The 21,516-nt window shown below is 36.9% G+C and overlaps 1 protein-coding gene across 3 annotated transcripts in view; it reads right to left on the bottom strand.

Moving 5' to 3' along the window:
• Positions 1 to 973: 973 nt before the first annotated feature.
• GABRB2 (gamma-aminobutyric acid type A receptor subunit beta2) overlaps positions 974 to 21,516 on the bottom strand; it is a 165,998-nt gene continuing 145,455 nt past the window's right edge. Inside the window, exons 7-10 of one of the 3 annotated variants that reach the window (XM_086471272.1) lie at positions 20,698 to 20,850; positions 19,354 to 19,598; positions 4,906 to 4,956; positions 974 to 1,321 (exon numbers count right to left, since the gene is read on the bottom strand). In XM_086471272.1, the coding sequence (XP_086327398.1) occupies positions 974 to 1,321; positions 4,906 to 4,956; positions 19,354 to 19,598; positions 20,698 to 20,850 (797 nt within the window). Of the gene's footprint in view, positions 1,324 to 4,905; positions 4,957 to 19,349; positions 19,599 to 20,697; positions 20,851 to 21,516 lie in introns of all 3 variants that reach the window. The other 2 variants (XM_086471273.1, XM_086471274.1) reach the window with 2 other exon arrangements.

Raw genomic sequence — 21,516 nt, 5'->3', positions numbered from 1 at the left:
CATACTCTTCTACACATGTGTAGCCATCCCTCTCCTTGGCCCTGTATTTTACAATTGCTCTCTAGCACCCCCTGCCCTAGAAAGGCAGGGCACCATTGATTTCCCATGGGCACCATTGATTTCCCTCAGCCACCTGGAGAATTACTATTTGGCCAACCAATTTTGGCACTTGGACAAATGATTCCCTTTCCCCAACACAAAACAGCAGCATATCTACCCATTCAGAGCTGATGCGTTTTCATACCATTGCTACATTCCTCTACTGATCACTACAGTCATTTTGACTGTGAGCATATGTTGTCTCTTTAAAAATCCAAACAAAACTAGTGCTTTTTGCTTCAGCTTCTCTGCAAACACCCAACCCTAACATTATTAGTCAAAGGTTTAGTTCATTCAATGAATAACAGGAAATACCTGAATATGGTTGGGAAACCTCTGACCATCATCATCTTGGAAAGATGGTAGGCACTGCTTGTTTTCAAGTTTACACATTTAAAAGGTAAAGTGTGTGTTTCATAAGAATGGTAACTTAATACACTCTCTTAAGCGTAGATGCATGTCTCGGATATGCAGTTTCCCTGGGAATGGTATGTACTGCTGTTCAAACTAGAACTTGTTTCTCAAATGCCGCTCTGCAATTTCTATCACTATAACAGCCATTAAAAAAAAAGGAAAGAAAAAGAGAGAGAGTGAGGGACAATGAGACAGAAATGATTGTCAAAATCCAATTTGCCTTCACACTCAAAATGCACTTGTATTTTGATAAGGGGATGCGTCCATACTGCAACTTAACACATTTACGATTTAGCAGATACAACCAAAACATTATAAAAACAGACCATAGAGTGGGCCAGCAACTAAGGTGTTTTAAAATAACATTTTGTCCTGAATAGAATTTTTCTAAGTCCCACTTTTGGCTGTACAACCAGTTTGAAGAGAAATCCAGTTCTTGCTTCCCATGTGGCTTTGTTTCTTAGTTCACATAGTAAAGCCAATAGACAATATTGAAGAAGGAAAAAACAACAGGGAAGAATATGCGCGACCATCGATCTATGGCATTTACATCAGTCAAGTCAGGAATGGTGATTTTCAGCTGAGATGCACGTCTCCGTAGCCTACTTTTCTTCTGTGCCACATGTCGCTCCAGGGCGTTGCGACCAAAGCTGTGTCTGGGTAAGCCAGCTTTCCGGTACTGGATGCTTGAAGTGTCATACGCCAGCATAGTGCTTCTAGGGTCCCCAAGCCCCATCACAGCCTCAGAGGCAGCCATCTCATTTTTAATTTCAAGTGTGCTCAATAAAATATTTTCATGTGGATCCATCTGTAAAAAACAGGAAAGCAGACTTAACAGAGGAGAAGGGAAGCCCAGTCGGTTGCAACCTGAAGCCAGGCTGATAAGGGCTAGATCTCACACTACTAATTCATTGGATGTCAGCCTGTCTAAAAGACTTTAAGGACAGCCGTGACTGTATTTATCGTCATTTATTTGTGAACTCAAGGAGCAATAAGGCCAGTATAGTATAATGGAATAAATGGTATTTCCCTAGACCTCATGTTCTGTAAGCAGAAACAATACCTGGAAATGGAGTACATGCTCAGCTCCTGAAAGTGGGACTCTGCCACTGGGTAGGATATCTGGGGCAAATATTGAACTTTTCGGGGTTTTTGGAGGGAAATCAAATGGAAAAGGGTCTGCTTTGTTTTCAATTGAAAGCTTCTGCTCTGACAAAAACTTCAGGTATTCACAAGGTCTCTCTGCCTCTATAAAACGATGCCGAGAGCACTGCACAACGGAATGCAAAATTTCAGTCCCTATATTCCAAACGGGACTGCTGGTTATTTGGGGAAAGGCACTGACACAGTCTAACTATATCTATGTGGAAACTCCATTCCCTAGTGCCAATGAAATTCATAAATACAGCGCATGCTGTGGAGACCTGAACGGTGGAATAGCAGAGATCTGCCATTCCAAGCAAGGAAAAACATATCCAGAGTGTAATCACATCAAATGTACATTGAACAGTTGTTTCAATGGGCAGTTTTAGCTACTCTTTTTTTTTTTTTAAAGGCAATTCAGTGAAAAATAATTAATGCAATGTTTTAAAGAAAGCTCTTAGACAATCAACAGGATTTCAAAGACGAGGAACTAAATTCTACTCTTAGGCAATCTAGAGTAGATCTGAAGCATGGTAGAACTTCAAAATAATACATTTATAGGAAACAAATATAAGGCCATTTAGGAAGTTCTAATTCTCCTCAGCCTTCCCTCTAAGCATATATTTTGAACTGTGTGATTACAGAGTATAATTAAATAAAAATACTTTAAAAGCAATAATAGCTAATGAGCAGCTAATTAAGTACGCTGACTTAGTGATGGTAGTGCAGACATATTCCAGGCCAAATAAGAGATGAAACTGTCCTTGGTCTCCTTTACGAACAACTCAGCCACATTATTCATTTATCATGTACCTAATAGACTATAATAATTATTGGAAGTGCACAAACTGTGACTTTTGTGGATTTCTAAACAATAATATGGCAGTAATATTTAGAAGGCAGCAGTCAGCAGAAGGTACCTCTCTGCACTACCCAATATAGCACTGTATTTGATGGTATCAAAAAAACCTATGTAATATTTCACATGGCACAGTGAAAGAACTGGGTTGAAAACAGTTGCTTTTTAGTAGCATCCACTGCATAGTACTATGAACTGGGAAGTGAGATACTCAGAGTACTTTGGACCTACTGAAACACTGCCATTTGAGTGATTACATCTGTTCAAGTGAGGCATAAAAACTGGCATTGCCGAGACGCCAGATTTCCCTCTCTCCCCCCCCCCAATCTATGTGAGTTTGCACCCCTCTAGTTATATTATATTTTAGTTTTAGGTTAAATGTAATGACTCAATGTGAAGCAACCAAAATCACCTATTTTTGCTTGCTTTCCATCAAAGCCATCTAAAACCTTTGACTTTTTTAGTTAATCTTTTTTGAGAAGCACTGGAAAAATGGGTACGTTGAGCTGGAACTCAAGACAAATTCCTTTAAGAGCTCTGTCGCATAATATTGATCATGGGAGGAAACACTGCGTTCTAGCCAGGAAGGCCATCAAATCAGTTTTCAAATCAGTTTTCATCTGTATTAGACAAAACTAAGGCAAAAAGAGTATTCTGCTACTGTAATACAACAAAAGCAAACATACGCAAAAGCTTTCAAATAGATCTATAAGAATATATGAAACTTCTATGGAGAGCTTTCAAACATTTTCTTATAATGAGTGCAATTATTTAGAAAATTCTTATGTGGTTTTTGGGGTAAGACAAAATTTGCTATCATTTTTGTTATAAGATCTCAAGACAAATAATAAGACTTTCAGTATCCTGAAAATAAAAGCAATTATAGGCACTTGGCATTCATCGATCCCAAGAACACTTAAAAACAAACAGGGGAAGTATCTTACAAGAGGGGTGCAAAGCCATTTGGAAACTACATTTTCCATAGTTTTACATACCCTTAAGAAAAGAACAGAAATTTCAGTTCCAATGAGATCAGGGGAAGTTGGACATAACCAACTAAAGCAATCATTTCACCCCTTATCCCAGAGCCCGGGTTGTTTTCACCTCAACATTGTGCATTCTAAGATACTATCTTTGGAAAGATTTTAGTGCCAACAAATTTGTTCACATCTTAAATCTTCTTAGGATGAATCTGCTTTAAGCATTTTATCTTTTTGATCTGCAATGATATTAGAAATTTGAGTGCTCTTTACACACTCATACACTTTCTGTGCAACACAAATGCAAGAAAAGTTACTTTTGTCTACTAGTGTTGAATACAGACATGTTTTAGTGACATGATATCACTCCTTCAGTTAACTTTTTACTTTGATTCTTTTGTCACTTCTGTTCTTATTTCAGCACATGTCTTAACACAGCAAACTGCTGCAGATATCTGATAATCTTGGCAGTAGTTAGTAAGATTAGTGATGATGGGCAGAACAAACATTCAGCAATATTCTAAATTATCTTCTAGGGCAGTGTCATCTTCTGCACATATCACACAGATATCAGAGTTGAAGCACAGCATTTTTCAATATTCCAAGAATTTTTCAGAAGAAATAATGCAAAATACAGTAAAAATTAGTGATGGGCGAACCTTCAAGTGTTAGAATAGCCAGGTAAGCACCACAAAGTTCAGGTGCTTCTGGAGCACTAATTTGACCCTCCTGCACCTGGAACAGTGGATTGACCACAACAAGAACTGCATTTTTCATGGTATTTTGAATTCTCAATCTGAAGAACTCCAAAAGTTCCAATCCAGAAGTACAAATGAATGTGAAAATAAAAGAAACGAACAAACAAACAACAACAAAAAAACCCAGGAAGAAATTCAACCTTTGACAAAAGGTTCCTTGTCAGATTAGAGAGAGCTGGGAGTATTATTTCCACCAAGTAGGTTCGCCCAACTCTAAATAAAACATGCTTTTGTAACTAAATGAAGCCTGAGATAGAATGATAATGAATTACGTTTATTGTACACAGCACCACCCATTCAAAAGGATCCCAAAGCGCTTTACAAGCATTAGAAAGAAGAACCACTTCACTTCCCAGTGAAGCGCAATCACCTCTGAGGCGAAATGTGGTGACTGACAGTGCAGAACAATACACTATATTTTAGTCGAGGAAATGGAGAATGCTGTAGCCAATTGAAACTATGGCGTGGGTGACTGGTGGTGGGGAATGTTAGGTAAGCGGAACAGTTACATAAATTGATATTTGGCCAGATGCTTGGGGTTGAGATGACCACGCTATAAAAAAGTGCCATGGGATCTTTAATGACCATAAGTGGTCAAGACCTGAATTTTAAGTCTCTGAGGAAAAGAACATTAGAAAACAATGAAAGATACCTTTGTTGAATACATTTCTGGACAATGATATGTGCCAATTATTCTTCTGTCCTGTAAGTTAATAAAATCAAGACCAGTTTCCTTAGAGATAAGGCAGCTATTATCTTTCATTTAAAATTAAAGCACTCTAGGGTAATAATAGGACAACTAATTAAAATATATAGGGACCTCTAAGCCAACAATTAAGCACAACTTTATTCTGGCTTCAGAGGTGCTATTACTGCCTTGCTCTGCTCCTCAAGGTAACATAACATTATGATGTAAATGTATTTTTTCCAACTGGTCACTTGACCACGGAAGATATGATGATATGAAAACAATTGTTAAAATTATTCTGGGGGAAAAGTAAGTGTAAAAGTGGTTTCAAAAGGAGGTGGAAGAAGGTTAAAAGATCTCTTGGTGCTGAAGGATTGTTCAACCATAGATCTAGACTCTTTATGGTGAACAGGAGAGTTCAAACTTAATGGAGAAATTCCCAGGGACAAGAAAGGAAGGGAGGATGAAGATGAGAAAAAAGCAGCAGCAAGTACAATGGAAACAAAAGGTGACAGCAGAAGTGAAAGAGAAATGACCAGAGCTCAGCAATCATGCAAGAGGGTGGGGTTTTTTATAAATCAATCTTAAAGGTGGATGACAAAATACATGATGCAAATAATATTCACTTATAGGTCCAGGTCACCTGGGAGAAAAGCTGACTCTGGAGCCTTGAAAAAGGCCACGACCTTTTTGATGGCCTCAAACAAAGGGAATACAGAGGAAAGTGTAGAAATGTTACCATTATATATTCTTTCTGCTACCTAGAAACTCCAAAATGATGGCTTTCTTGAGGAATTCCTCTTATACTAATACATTAGGAACTGTAAAATACAAGGAAATTACAACTCCCACACACATACATACACACACACACACGTATGTACATTAGGAATCCTCCAAGGATGACTACATCTCTGAAACTACTAACATCAAGTAAACCAGCATCTGAGTGATTATGGTCTACTGTTACGCCAAAACCAGCTTTACAGTAGGAGGGAAATTTATATCAACAAATTGAAAAGATATAATATTGACATTTTGCCTTTCTCATGTCCTGTTCATTTTCAGCTATAACCTTCAAGAACAGGCAGGTACTGATGGCTCATTTTATGGCAGAATGGCTTAGAAGCCATGGATAAAATAGACAGTAGGGCTGGAATTTCTGATGAAAAAACACCGTGAAACAAAACTGTTGTAAATTCAAAAGAAATCTTTTTGTTAAGTAGGGCTGCCACTAGCCAAAAGCAAAATATGGTGAGCTAAACCACAAAGGGAAAACAGAAGTACCTAGTCTGTTACAAAGACTAACAACTGAGATTAGGTCTCAGCACAGGACTTAAGTAAATATTAAGGTCAGTCATGTTTCCAAGTGATTTCCTGTGAATAAGACTTGCTTTCCATCCAAAATCACGAATTATGCTTATACACATAAGGAGGAATCAGTTTTCTTTTTTCATAACCTGCAAGAACATATCACAATGGTGGAGCTAAGTATTAGTTACGGAGAATTCTAATTGGGACGTCTTCAAATATGAATAAGCTTCATATTGATGATATTTAAATGTAGTTGTCCTCCCTTCTAGAAATTTCAGGTACAGATTTCTTTTTCCCCCCACAAGACTGCAAAATCATCACTCAGATCAAAGCAATTCTTTGTAAGTGGTTCTATCTTAAAAATTAAACCCTTCCATGAAAGCAGCTTCATCTATATTAAAGATAACATCAAAACCTTCTCTAGGAGAAAAGTTGAAAAATTGAAAAATTAATCTATCTGAACTTCCTGAAAGCATTTATTTTTACAAGTCAAATTTTGTAAACAGGAAAAGGGGGAAAAAAATACTCTATCTTTGACCAAAAATAAAGGAAGCAATGTAAGTAGAACTGGAATTTTTGAAATTTCAGTTACAATTTTCAGCAACAATTTTTTTGCTACTGAGACATTAAAGAGGAAGAAAAGGCAGGTGATTTAGAATAGAAGTCTGCTGGAGTGCCAATTAAAAAGCTCTAAATCCTACCAATTCACCAAGAAACAAGGTGTTAGGCAGCCCAGATTCTTACTAATACTGCTCTGATGAAGTATTTGTTATTTATTTGTTAAAATATCATCTCATTTACATATATACATTTAATTCTTTTGGAGATAATATAAACGAATAACACATCAACAAGAACCTACATCCTAAAAGGTGGTTTATTCCATCTGTAATAAATAAGACCAAAATTTCATCAAACTTCTGTTATGCCCATAAGCTAAGTCTCCTGTTATGTTGCCTTACAAAATATACTTTAACAGATATACCTAGCACCAAAAAAACCCCTACAGAAACACAGCAAATTGCTTGTATAAGAACGCTTCATGAAAGATGAAAAACACATGTAACATTTTATAATGATCACAATTAGCAAAATTTGTAAGGTATGATTTGGATATAGCTATGGTTTTGACATATGAACTAGACAGTAAAAATAAGGCTGATAAAGTTGCTCCTCTAGAACAGACTTCTGTAAAATACACAGATGTTACTTTTCTTGGTTGAAGTCAAATAATGCACAAAGAACTACACAGCTGTCTCGGTGTCTGCATGTACTTGTCACGAGCGTGGGTGAACTGTATGGCAGTCTACCAGTGTTTCATCCATCTGACCATGATACACTCACTTGTCAACGGATATAGGTTCATGATTTTGGGCAAGATCAACAACATAATTCTTGGGCGCAGCCCAAAGATTAACATGGCCAGAGGCAGCACAAAGTCCAAGGAAAAACTTTGGGAGCAGTGACAAAGGCCAGATAAAACACTGGAAAGAAACTGCAATTAATTCAACAAAAAAAAATTAAAACAAAACTCTTGAGATTTTTCTGTGGAAAAACACTGACAAATTTTCATTATAAAGAGAATAAAGATGGATTTCTAACTTTTGACAACAAATTTCTGAATTAAAAAAGATCTAGAAATGTACTACTACTGATCATGTTCACTGCTGATTTAGAAGTCTGAAATACTGCCAGTTGCACAGCTATAGATACAGCAAGGCTCAGAGGACTAGTCCTGACAATATCAAAATTAAGTCTTCTGTTTCAAAATAATTACAAAACCTGAATTTCTTGACTGAATTAGAACATTCCTGCATGATTCACTTGTACGCTGAGAGTCTGCTGTTTTGGGGAGAGTCTAACATTTTTAAATGAGTGACAAGAACGAAGAAACTTTGTTGTCAAGACATGGTTAGTCATTCCAGATTTGTTTCTAAGTAAATTTCTGTGTATGCAAAATATATACCAACATTATGCATCACTGCAAATTTTCTATTATACTTAAATTGTTTTGTGCATGCATTGATTGTAGAGAAAATAAAAACTAGATTGCAGTTTTCTTCCTGACATTTTGGTGGCCTTTTGTGCTTCTATGTCTAAACCAAACTTGAGTTTGATTACTTAAACATATTATAGTTCTGTAGCAATACATATAGTTACATAGTAATACACATAGTTTTATAGCAATACATATATACACACACCTATAAGATATTTATGTCTGGACAGTAAGAGAACTAGTTTCAGAACACATTTAAAATGAAGGAAAAAAGACTGGGATTTTTGTGCAGTTTATAGTGTGCAGTTTTTCTCAACACATAATTTTACAGAAATGAGAAAAAATGGGTTACGAACATGCAAACATGGCAGGTGTTTATGTAAAACATGATTATGTTCAATGTTATAAAAGTTTTACAAGATGCATTTCAGGAACAGTGATCTACTCACAACTAAGCAAGCTATTAATGAGTTAATGCGACTGAATATAGGCTTATTTTTAAATTGCAAATTATTATATATTGTATATGCCTCATGATACAAAAAGAAAGAAGAAATAAAAGCCGAAGAATCATCCCCCCCAACAACTAGCTCTCTTCAAATGATACCTACATGGAATCAGAGTTTGGATCTTCTCCTCTGGCTATATTATCATACACTTCAACAAACAGAAGACCTTCCATGCAACAACTGAAACTTATGTAAGGACACTTTTCCTACCCAAAACAACCGTAGCTTTGAAGTATAAAACCTCAGAATTTAATCTAGCAAACTGTAAGCTAAAATCTTCCATTTCTGAAGACCTTCATTGCCAGTTACCTGCAGGAATCTTTGAATACTCAAAGACAGAAGGCAGCCCTCTACAGACAGGAGTGGCCCAAACAGAACATTCCATGAAAATAATCACGTTGATTTAGGCTGTGTGACCTTTACTGTTGCATCCTTCAGGCCAGCCCCAAAGTGTTAAGTTTCTGACAACTATATTGTCAGTTGTCATTTTGAAGACATGAGTAAGGACAGGTATGAGGTATGTGGGGTGGTATGCAGTGCTTTTTGGTACATAGCTTTAAGATGCAATAAGTTTAGGGAGAAGGCTCAACAAGTTTTTTGGATGGGGAAGAAAACTAAATTCAAGTCTCTCACATTTCTAAAAAGAGGAATGGAGATGTACAAATAAACAAGATTTAGACTTCAACGTTTTAATATAACTTTATATCATTACAGAAGGATTCTTAAAACTAGTATCTAAGGAGTAAATAAAGCTATATTCATATATACAGATATATATGTCTGTATATATAAAAACACATATTTAAATTTAGACATAATCCTACCAACCTCTTAACCTTTTTCCTACGTTATGTGAGAAACTAATTCCTGGTGTCTAACCTTCTCCATACGCAAATTTGTGGGAAAGCAGCTAGTATCCAAAAGAACGAGTGACTAAGTGAATTCACCCATAAATATAGGTCTTCAGCATGACTGTTTCAGCAAATTTAACGTACATGTATGCAAAACCCCAACACCCATTTAAGAAAGAATATATATTTAAGAAAGTATACAATTGGTACATGTCTAAATGGATGCCCAGTTCTTAGGCTACATTAGTAGTATTTTGTTATGCATACTGCTAGATATGTTACTCCTAGGTTGTTTGGGCTGTTCTGCTCATTAACCTTGCTGTATCTTTATCTTCATGCAAGACAAGCATTCTCCACGGCATGCTGCAGAGTGACTGCACCATGTCTCTCTTGGGAATGAACATGTTTCTACTGGTTTTGGGAAAAAAAAAAAATTAAGGAAAAAAATTTTTTTGAATATTGGGAAAAAGTCTTTAGAATGTGCTCTAACACAGCAATTTTGGTTTTTTTTTAATAGTGTTGAAAGTATTAACTTGCTTCAGTCTAGGTAATCTTATAGCTCAAAGAGCAAACAACAACAAAGGTAAAACATCATCACTAATAGTTACCGATGGTCTAAAGATACGCAAAATGTATAGAAAAGGGATTTGAAATACGCAACCTCCTTCTTACCAGTTTGGGATACTATCATTCTGATTATGTAAACACTTGTGAGATGACTTTTGGATCACCTGAAATCAATTTTCCCTAAATTAGATATAACAATGCATTGCTATCTGCAAAAAGAAACAAACATGATCATTTCAGACACTATAAATACAGCAAAGGGGTTAACAATCATCTTCTACATTATAATAATATTTTTACCACTTAGTGCCACCCTAGTGTACACAATCCAGTGTGTGGATTTAAAGCTACAACTCATTTTTTGGATAGAAAATGGCTGACTCATGGCCATTCAATTAAACCTTGGCAAACTCTAAAGAGTTGATCTGCTTTGGGAAATCAATTTACCAGATTCACTAGCCAGACACACCTCCTGCAGCTATATACATTTCTTCTACTTCACTGTACATAATTTGCCTTTTTTGTGCCTTATTTCCCCACAATCTGAAATAATGATATAAACTGCATTAACGGATTCTTTTTTGCAACCAAAAGCGTATTTAATTCAGGGTTGCAGGTGGATGGCAGGTTTGGAGACGCACTACAAGAGCAAAAGCGATAACATGCTTTAAACAAAGAGTGTACATGCACTGGTCTTACATTAATTAAACATGGCATTCAAAGGAGTGCAGCTGCAGAAAGAAAACCTCACGCAGTTCACTTGACCTTTATTCAGATGTCATGTGGAATACCACTACAGATCGTGGAAATAAATCACCTTCTGACTGCTTCTGCAAAGTGCCCGGGGTAAAACTGGAACTTCCTCAATCTTCACTTCTATCAAACCTCTGGTTTCAACAAAACATGAAGAGGCTGGCCGAGCACCCTGTGCATGCTGATTGTTTCATATGCAAGTTGTTCCTTGATAACGCATGAATGTAAATTCAGGAGAAAGGCTGAGCTTTTATAATCCATGCCTACTTTTATTACATGTCCTTCAATGAACTTCTGTGTAAGGAATACCTTCTCACCCTGGATGAAGTATCATTCCTCATGCACTTATACCTGTACTGCAAACACAACAAAAACTCTCCTTGGAGGGGAAAGGAAAAGGATGAATGCTTTCACTGAAATCTGGACAGAAGCAGCACTGGCATTAGGATTTGAAATTTTAGACTGAAATTTTAAGAGCTTCATGTTGCCTCAGTGTTTTAATATCCTGTTCAGTTTATTAACTGAGTCTGTGCATATAGCCATTTAAAAATTCCTCGTTTTTCAAAAGCTTTTACATCTTGTTGTAAACGTATTTTACATGTTTACTCATGTTTTATACCAGAAATATCTCTACTGTATAAAGTATAAGGTGCAGTCCTACGTAATAAATACTGACAGGTTTCAGAAACCATTGCAATAATTCCTCCTCACTAGAGGTGCATTATATGACTTCTTCAGACACAAATGAACAAATATTACTGTGAACTGAAAAGGCTGGAGGCAAGCCAGCAGCAAATCAGAGGGGAAATGAAGGCATTAGCCAAGTCTAAGCTAATGAGCATTGCTTTGGAGCAAGGTATATTACCTTGGGCCTGTTAATGCATCTTTACACTTTAGTCTGAAAACTGAGGAGAGTGACCTTGTCTGTTTGCAGTGCACTGAAAGCTATCACAAGTTGGCCTGCAAAAGGCCACATGTATGTATCAATGGATTCTCATTGGCTCAAGTTAACACATTCCTTCACTTAATTCCACCCCTCTTTTTCAAAAGAGATATCTATGAATATGACGGTAAAAAAAATGCACAGGTTCTTCCACTTACTCACTAGTAGTGGTGAAAACAAGTTTGGAGGCTGTCATGGGAAATGACAGGTAGCAAAGTAATACCTGAACTGACTCTGTGCCGTTTCCAAGTGTGCTACTATAATGGATGGCATTGCTGGCAGAATGAAACAGAAAGTACTCAGTCTTCATGTTCGAGCAGTACCCATATGTGAGCCAGTGAATCTGAAAATGGGCACCTGGAGAAGGAGGATGCTGTGGGAACCCTGTTTCCTTGCTAGACTACAATGGCCAGAAGCTATCTATCCTCAGCCTGCCCCAGTTACGTAGGTGAAATAATTACATGCAATCACTTGTGAAACAGTAATTGCATGGTCTTGTTTGTCTTAAAATTCTGATAATGCAGTAGAGTCCTCTGAAAATGAAAGATCTGAAAACTATTAAACTTTTCTGGTTAAACATGGTCAGCCTCTTGGTCAAAAAATTGTACAAGAGCTGAGAAACTTGAAGGGGAAGAAAGTTACTGGCAATGAATTGCAAAGATACCTGTATTTGTTTAAACCTTCTTAACTCGCTAAGCCCTACATTCATTCTTCAAGAGAACATTTCTATTGTGATTCAAGTCCGTTAACAGGCTGTTTAGTCTAATTATCATATTAAAGCTCCCTGTTCTGTATTTGGTACCCAAATTTCTAATAGAAAAGTCATTAGTCTGATGATTTCACTCGTTTGTGACTCGGCACTATGTAACAGCAACGCACTGTAACTTGCAGGCGTGCTGACTGAATGCCGTACGTAACATAAAGACTACTGAGTAAAGAATTACCAATTGGTTGAAAAATGCTGTCCTCGTTTGGCTGGGCTGGAATGACAGCCCAGCCCTGCTAGGCAGGCCGTTGGCAGTATGGAATCAGCCAGGGCAGCTGACCTCAGTGAGCTACAGGGGTAGCCCAGACCGTCATGTCATGGTCAGTGTAAACGGGTTTTATAAAGGTTTGCCAGTGAAGGGGAGCTCCTGGGGGACTCCTCCTGCTCCCCCTCTGGCTTCTCCCTGCTCCTGAGGACTGCTCTCCTGTCGAGTGTGACCGCTGCATATTCACTTGGCTGAGTATAACTTTGCATACCTCTGTTGGTATTGGTGCTGTTTTATTAAATCCGTTTTCACTTCAACTCACGGGTCTGCTCTCCTTTTCCCAATCGCCCCTCCCTGGCTGGTGAAGTGTTGTCAGGTGACAGAGCAATATTATACTTTAGCCCTGGGTACAGGCTAAATGTAGACAAATACACTCAGTATATTCAAAAAAAAGTCTTTGTGTTCAGAAAAAAAACCCCTATCTAAACATGCAGAGGTTAGCAATGACTGTTCACATTTACTTAAAAAAAAATAATTACTGAATAAATCTGTATAAACAGTTTTATGAAGTGTTGCATAATATGCTGACATTTCCCCCCCTCTTTTCCATAGGGAAATTGCTTTATTAATGCTCACAATGACAGCATGATTGCAAAATTAGAGGTAGTTCTATCTACGTGATTTATGTTATCATGTACTTCAGGTATATAGCCTGTACGCTTACAGCATCTCCACGCTTTAAGATAGGTTGGAAACACCTAGGCTTCAATTATTACTGCAACTGCATACATTTTAAAACCACATTCAGTGATGTATTTACATTATGCAGAACATAATACCACTTCTGTGAAGTGGCAAATCAAATTACCTTGGAAGAATACGACAGACATATTTTATATAACAAATGTTAATTTGCAATAATTAACTGTTCTAAACCTAGATAGTCTGTCTATAACAAAAAAAAAAAAAAGAAATAATTTAAACACTGCCTGAATAACATGCATGTTAAGAATTAGAAAGACAGGACTAGAAATAGAAGGCAGGATGCACCAAATCATATGGTAATGCCTCTATAAGGTTTGATAACTGGGTTGAAAAAAATGGAAGTATCACACACCATTTCTAGCTAATATCCTGGGAAGGAAAGCATAGTGATGTCTAAGACAAGCCTGGCAAGGTGCTCCATCAAGAGATGGATCTGTAGCCCTTTCTTTAAACAAGAGCCTTGATGTAGGAACTGATATCAATACTCACAGCGAGTATCGTCTCTGCTGCCTGACACACTTCCAGTCTCTGTTGCTTTGGAAGAGGATGGCATACAGCTGCTTTTCCATTATAATCACCCCTTGTCAAATGTACAGATGGCAAGATGCAAGAAGCACTTCTTTACAGAGGAAGAAGAATCAGCCTTTCATTCAGCTCAGTACATTTACCATGGTCTTTACAGCAGCAGTGCTGGTTTCCTTAAATTACCACATAGCTGTAACAGAGGCTTTCCGATCTATCCAGAACAACAAATACACAGGTATCATTGATGCTGAAAAGCATTTTCACCTTACTTACACCTCCAGAGAAGTCAATTAATACATGTAGTAGCCTGGCCGAGATGAGCTAGATGAGTAACTGTGGGGAAAAAACAGCAACAGAATCCAAAAGACGTAATAACAGCCTAAGCAGCAGGTTGACTGGGAATTTAGTAACACAGGAAAACATACTGAAAATATAGAGCTTGGGAGGTGTTCAGACTGCAAATCCTCAACAGCATGAAGACTAGAAGATGCACCAGACACAACACAGTAATCAGCATCAGCAAGCCCATCTAAACTGCAGTTCCAAGATGGAAACATCCAAGGTGAAATTATTTGATCTAGCAATGTAAGAGAAAATTTTAAAATTAATCAAAAATACCTTGGCTACTGGTTTCTGAAGGAAACTTATGGGGAATAAATCAGTACTGAGAGAGCACCAAGAAGCTTGTTATTTGAACTGCAATAACAGAAATTAAGTATATTAAAAATGGCTGGGGGTCTACATGAGAAATTAGCAGTAGTACCAGGCCGAACACTGAGGTCCTGGTTAAGCTAATCACCTCCTTGAAGACAAAGCCAGGCTCCATAAAGGAGAAAACTTGAAGGGTTATATCACATTAGCTTGTTTCCCTCTCCCCACCCCGCTTCGATCCAAAAGGAAACAGAAACCAAAATTACAATTAGAAGAAAAAAAATATCATAGAGGCTCCTATACCAAATCCTTCCAGATCATTCTTATGTAAGTATAGAATTAACAGATGAAAGTTATGGATTGCAGCAAAGCCTTTTGACATTCTATCTTAAAACTGAAGAGATGATATGTCACAGATAAATGTACAATTACCCATAGCAAGATAATCAGCTGAACGATATTGTGAAGCCAGAGGTCAGAATTTGACCCTATTTTTTAATGTATCATTAACCATCTGGAAGAAACACAGACAATATATTGGATTAGTGCCCCGAGTCTACGGAAAAGATAGCACAAAATGTGCCTACAAAGGATCAAAAGGATGCTGATGACCATCAACATTCGTATTTAAAATAGAAAAGTCCACAGAATAAAATTGCATAACAAAGGGTTAGAGTATACATACCATATTTTATGACACATATTAGGTCTTTAAGCAGAAATAGAATACTCCCAGTTTACCTATCCTTATATATGCACTTGAAGTACTATGCCATTCAGAACAGAAGAGATGCAAAAACTTGAGACTATAAAGATAATAAAGGCATTTGAAGAAGTAATGTAGGATAAAATGATAGGCTTGAAAAGAGAGGTGAGGAAATGATGTGAATGCTATCTCCAATAAATGAAGGATGTCTAGAGTAAGAAGAAAGCCAGTGATTTACCTGTAAGCAACAATGTGACTGTTTACAGAGAGAATCATTAGCCTTGACAAAGGCAAAAGATGTTGAGTTAGGCTAAAGGAATAAACTGCTGAATGCAGCTTAAGAAGCTTCAAGAGTGGAACGAACATACACGCAGCCATTTTAACCTGAAGTCACTGCAAATAAAATTAAGCATGTCCAATACGATTTAACAAGTCTGTGATAATGTATTTACTGGTAATTGAATCTGAATCTTCCTTGAGTTTTATGTCCTTTAAATTTCTCCATGATTTTATTAGTCAGGTTTCAGAATTCAAGAAGCAAATCAAGAACTAGTCTCAATCCCGTCTCTTCTTTTCCGTTACCCCAAACAGAGCCGACAATCTTTGAAAATGAGGGATTATATGAAATTACAATCTTCTGTGATGACTCAGAATAGATACAAGGAAGAAATGTTTTACAATGAGGGTGGTGAAACACTGGAACAGGTGCCCAGAGAGGTGGTAGAAGCTCCATCCCTGGAAACATTCAATGTCAGGTTGGACGGGGCTCTGAGCAACCTGACCCAGCTAAAGATGTCCCTACTCACTGCAGAGAGGTTGGACTACAAGGGCTTTAAAGGTCCTTTCCAACCCAAACTATTCTACGCTTCTGAAAAACCGAAACCCAAACCACCATATTGGGTATTTGAATGAGTACAACATGAAATTTAAAGAAAGATTTGGCCACAGTTTCATCTGGAATAGCCCTGGGGAAGCTCTGCAGCCAGCCTGATGGTGTTCGCTCAAATGGAAAAAGCAGGGCATTCTCCTCCTGAGTCACCAAATCTCTAAGGGATTACATTGGATTCAGCAGATACCACAGTCGTGGAAGAACAGCTTCTGTTCTGCTTCTGTACTAGTATCTTGTGAGTAACACTGGGCAAAAAATAGAGAGAATACCAATGTCAGTGCTTGCCCTGGAATCTCTCCATAACAGAGAATTCAAAAGCATAAAGGGACTATGTATTAACTTCTACTTTGATTTTGCAAGTAGTTGTGGAATGAAGGACTAATCAGCACTTCTGCTCTCACCACATTTTGCTGTTAGAAAAGTTGTAAGAGGCTGTTACCAAAAAAACGGTGCTGGAATCTGAAGAAATCTATTATAGATTTGCTGGTCTAAAATGTATAAACAAAGATGCTGCACCACAAGTAGCAGGTCCAATACTATTTATTCACCTTTTTTTACTATGTCTATGCTGAATGTAGTAAAGGAGCTGTACAAAAGTTTTCATCCTCGTGTTTTGAGGTTTATTACTAATGACATTAATCTTTTCTCACACAGTATCTGATTCTGAGAAATTAATAATATTCTATGCAGTGATAGAAGAGGCATTTAGTAATGTCATAAAAGAACACTCATACTTCGTAAAATTAGTCCTTCAATGTTGAATCCTAATTAGAGATGGAGTATACATTTGGTCTTATTTCTAGAATACTTAGTTTTTTCTGGAAACCTGCATCTGAACCGAATTCAGCAGTTCAGGCGCATTTCTGGGTTTTGTACATGAAAATAATTATATAATATTTGGTCCCCTTTCATAGATAAAATATGCAGGTTCATTAAATATGAATCTGTTTTCTTGCTGCTGGTCAAACAGCAAGAACAGCTGTCAGCTCCTTTCCTCCTCCCCAGAGCAGTCTATGCACAGTAGGGACAAGGCTCTCTGATCACTACTCTTTTCTGATCCTCTCCTGCTTGATTCCCTATCTATTGCTTAAGGGATTGCAAACCTGATTATCAGATCAGAGTGTACCCGGATACCAGAGCAGAACTGCCATAGACTATGAACCATGCTGGCCTGGTATATTAAGCAAAAGGCTCAGTATAAAAAAATAGAAATAATGTAAAGTTGTTCCCAGTATTCTTTGGGTTAATCCTGTAGGCTTGTGAATTTCTGCAATGAATTTACTCTGCTTACTGGATTGGATCTGTACACTTGTTGGTGCTTTCAAATTCTAGTTCATGATTAGCAAATTGCCACTAGACTTTGGCTATTCTGTTACACGGTTGAAACATCTATTGCATGGTATAAATCAGTATATAGAAAATACCGCAAATGAAACAGTATACAAAAATATACCTCAGCTAGTGGCGACACTGACACCTATGGACCTTAAATCTCCACTGATATTAGAGGAAACACTTCAGGTAAAAGTGGATCTAGTCACATAAAATTTCTTAGTTAATAGCTTTGATTGTTTAAAGGGAAACAGATTTTTAAAAAATAAACTTGACAAATTAAATAAAAGCTTGCAGCTTTTTTTACTTTGCTGAAAAATCACCAATAGAAAGAAAAAGATTTTCCAGTGTCTTCATGATCTTTACAATGCAAAAGATGATCTATGGTACCATAACATCAAAATTAACCTCATCATTATGCATTTGCCTTCATTCATTAAAATATGTTTATCTCAAACTAAAAAGAAAAAAAATAAATTAATGAATGGGTGAGGTCTGAGCCATGACAATATAATCCTCCATCTTAACAGACTATAAAGTATAAAATTCGTTTATACTATCAACTTGTGATGGATTTTTGTTATTCCAGCGAAGATGGAACGAAATGTTCTTCTGTCTGCAGACATGCTATGGTAGTGTAGAAGTTCTGAACAAACATGAGAAATTCCACCACTAGAGCTGTATGAAACATATGTTTCTACTTCACAAATAATCACTTGGGGTTTTTTCTGATTTAGATTTTTTTTTAATTCAGATTTTGATTTTTTTCCCCTTGGAGTATCATGCTGAATCACAAAGCCAAAATGCTTCCCTTGCCAAAAGAAAAGAAAACCAAACTGATATTTTAACTTTATTTAACTTTCCAATTTTGCATGTGTGTGAAAGTTTATACATTTCACACCGAGTATGTTTTAACATTCAGCCCGATTCGCCACTATGTGAAATGCATCCAAAATGGTCAAAGTGAAGAATGACAAATGCTTTATGATAAGTGCTCCATTTTCATTAAGCATAATGGATATTTTTTCTAAAAGTGTGTATCTTGGCAAATGTATTTTCTGCCTCAATTCTCCATCCCCAGGGGACCATTTTTAGATTCAAAATGAAGTGCACAGCAAGTTGATGATTTATTTCTGAGCGGTTTCTCATTTAGTCAACAGTATCCTGGGCCATTATATGTTGAAAATATGCAAACTTTTCAAGCTTTAAAAACTTCTGTAGCAAATATTTCTTATCCAGGTCATCTGAAAGATTTATGAAAGTAGGTTAAATTTAGGTTTTATTTCCAATGTTCCATACAGCTCTTGCTAGAATATCAGCTATAGCCATCATTTTGGATTTATTCCTTTGGAAACAGATTAGACACATTTAACTCTACATCCTGACTGAGAAAACATCTCACAGTAAAGCTTAACTGAATGCACGCTTTAGAAAAAAGTCATTCAGTTTTCCAGGCTAGAGGGCAGCATTCATTGCTGAGGTGGCTAAGCATGCTGCTCTGCAGAGCTAAGACAAGATCATAATAATCCCACTCCACTCATTTTCTACAAGAAATTACATTTTAAAGCTCTGTCTGGCAGAAGTGGAAGTCTGCCTTCCTGCGGCAATGCTAAAAATATATCCCCATTTCAATTTACCTTATTGACATCCATTCGCAACTTCTCATTGTTGGCACTAGCGGCTTTTTCTGCCGCTTTCTTTTGACGCTGAGGTCCCCTGCCAAAGAAGATGTAGTTGACCAATGCATACTCCAGAAGAGCCATGAAAACGAAGACAAAACATCCCATAAGGTACATGTCAATGGCTTTCACATATGGAATTTTGGGAAGAGTCTCTCGAAGATGGGTGTTAATTGTTGTCATTGTGAGCACAGTTGTGATTCCTGGAAAAAAGAATTGTCAAGTCTATTGATTGAATTAATTAATTTTCTAGCATAATAGCTAATAATATTCAAATGCTAAAGCTGAAAAAGGATTTTTTTTTTTCCCCCCCTGGTGGAGACAACCTCTGTCCCAACCTCTGTCCATATATCTTATCCGTGTCTTTAATGTTTTGTACAGCAAAGAAAATTACAACTGTAATAAATTGTGTTCAACCAAACAGTAGTTAGATTCTATGAGTATGTTTTTAACCAGCTAAACTGTAACTTTCTCTAACAAATTTCCGTTATAAACTACCAGCCTAGAGTCACTGTTATCTTGCTTTCCTCCAGCATTTTCAGGATGTCTGCAGTCTTGAATTCTTATGGGAAAACGCTACACAGAAAGGCCTGGTAAAACTCAGATAGCATTCTATAAAGTTAAAATATCTATTCTCAACTGTATCTTTCATGGTGATTTACTTATTTTATTTATATCAGAGCTGTACTGGCAGGAATCAGTCTGGCAATAGATACTTATATTTATTTTTGTAACATGCTTGGATCCTCTGATGAGGGGCACAGTATAAACAAACACACATAGGATTAGTAATGAGATATAAGAGTACTCTAGAGATTAATTAGGGAAATGGTTTTGCTTTTAGAATGTAAGGTAACAGCAAGGAAAAAAGCCCTCAACTTAAGGAGAAGTTAGCTATACAACCCCAGTAAAACTTTATTTAATTCATACCTGCAAAGAAAAGCAATTTACAATCCATAACACAGTGCTGAATGTGTATTCTGGACTGCCATGGGCAAAAACAAACTAAATGCATTCTCTTTAGAGAAAAAACAAGCAGTAAAACAACAGAAAATGTGGAGACAATTAGGCTAATTCTGGTTACAATGATTATACAGTTAGCTAATTCAGACATGAAATCACTTTAATTTTTATTTAAATTGTGATGATTTAAATGCTGATTCAAATAACATAAAGCTTAACAAGCCAGACATAAAGAGATCTAACAGATTTATTTTACGAATCATGCCCTATCTACTAAGCCAGAAGCAAGAAAAAGCATTCAGCTAATGCACACTGCATGAGATGTGTAAAAATGCCTACCTAAAGCAACTCTTGCAGCTGAAGCGTCATAATTAATCCAGAAGGATACCCAGGACAGGATAGTGATCAGAATAGAAGGCATGTAGGTCTGCAGAATGAAGTAACCAATGTTTCGCTTAAGTTTAAAGCTGAGAGACAGCCTTGGGTAGGCACCTAAAAAAGAATATTTGGTATGGCCATAATTTACTTGTATAAAGCCTTAAAACATTTTCCCGTCATTTTGGTTTTATTGTTTCATGCAACATAGAGTACACACAGTTGAAAGATCCAGGATAATCAGCTGCACAATTTCTAACAAGAACTGGGATTAACTAATCTTTTATTCTAAGGGTACAAGGATGCTCTGGGTGCATATCTGCTGGTAATCATAATATTCAACAATCAACGGCCAAAATACATTTCAGAACATCAAAGCACAGAAATGCTTCTTCCCTGACAAGCTGTGGTGTGCCTACTTCAGAGTAACCCTTATTCTAACCTTCTCCAAGCACTGCAACACTTGCTCTTTGTCTCTGGCCACCAGAAATATTTTGGTGTATGCAGCACTTGTTAAAATGGCTGCCTAGAGATCACTATGCAAGTCCCACTTCTGCTTGGTTTTGAAGAATTTGGGATGCACAAACCTTCTATACTCCCTCCAAAGATTATGTCCATCCATATGTAGAATACGAGTTTTGAAGATTTTTTTCTTTTAACACACTCTGCAGCTTTCTCAAGTAGGTAGCTCAACCCAACTCTTGTCTCTCTTGAATGATTTAATATGTCATTGAAATGTTGTAGTGGTTTCTTGTTTTGTTTTTTTTTTTATTTTATGAAATC

Source organism: Leptosomus discolor, chromosome 10, assembly GCF_034619465.1.
Source record: "Leptosomus discolor isolate bLepDis1 chromosome 10, bLepDis1.hap2, whole genome shotgun sequence".
In the NCBI taxonomy this organism is placed as follows: domain Eukaryota; kingdom Metazoa; phylum Chordata; class Aves; order Leptosomiformes; family Leptosomidae; genus Leptosomus; species Leptosomus discolor.
This window is presented reverse-complemented; position numbering and strand designations above follow the sequence as displayed.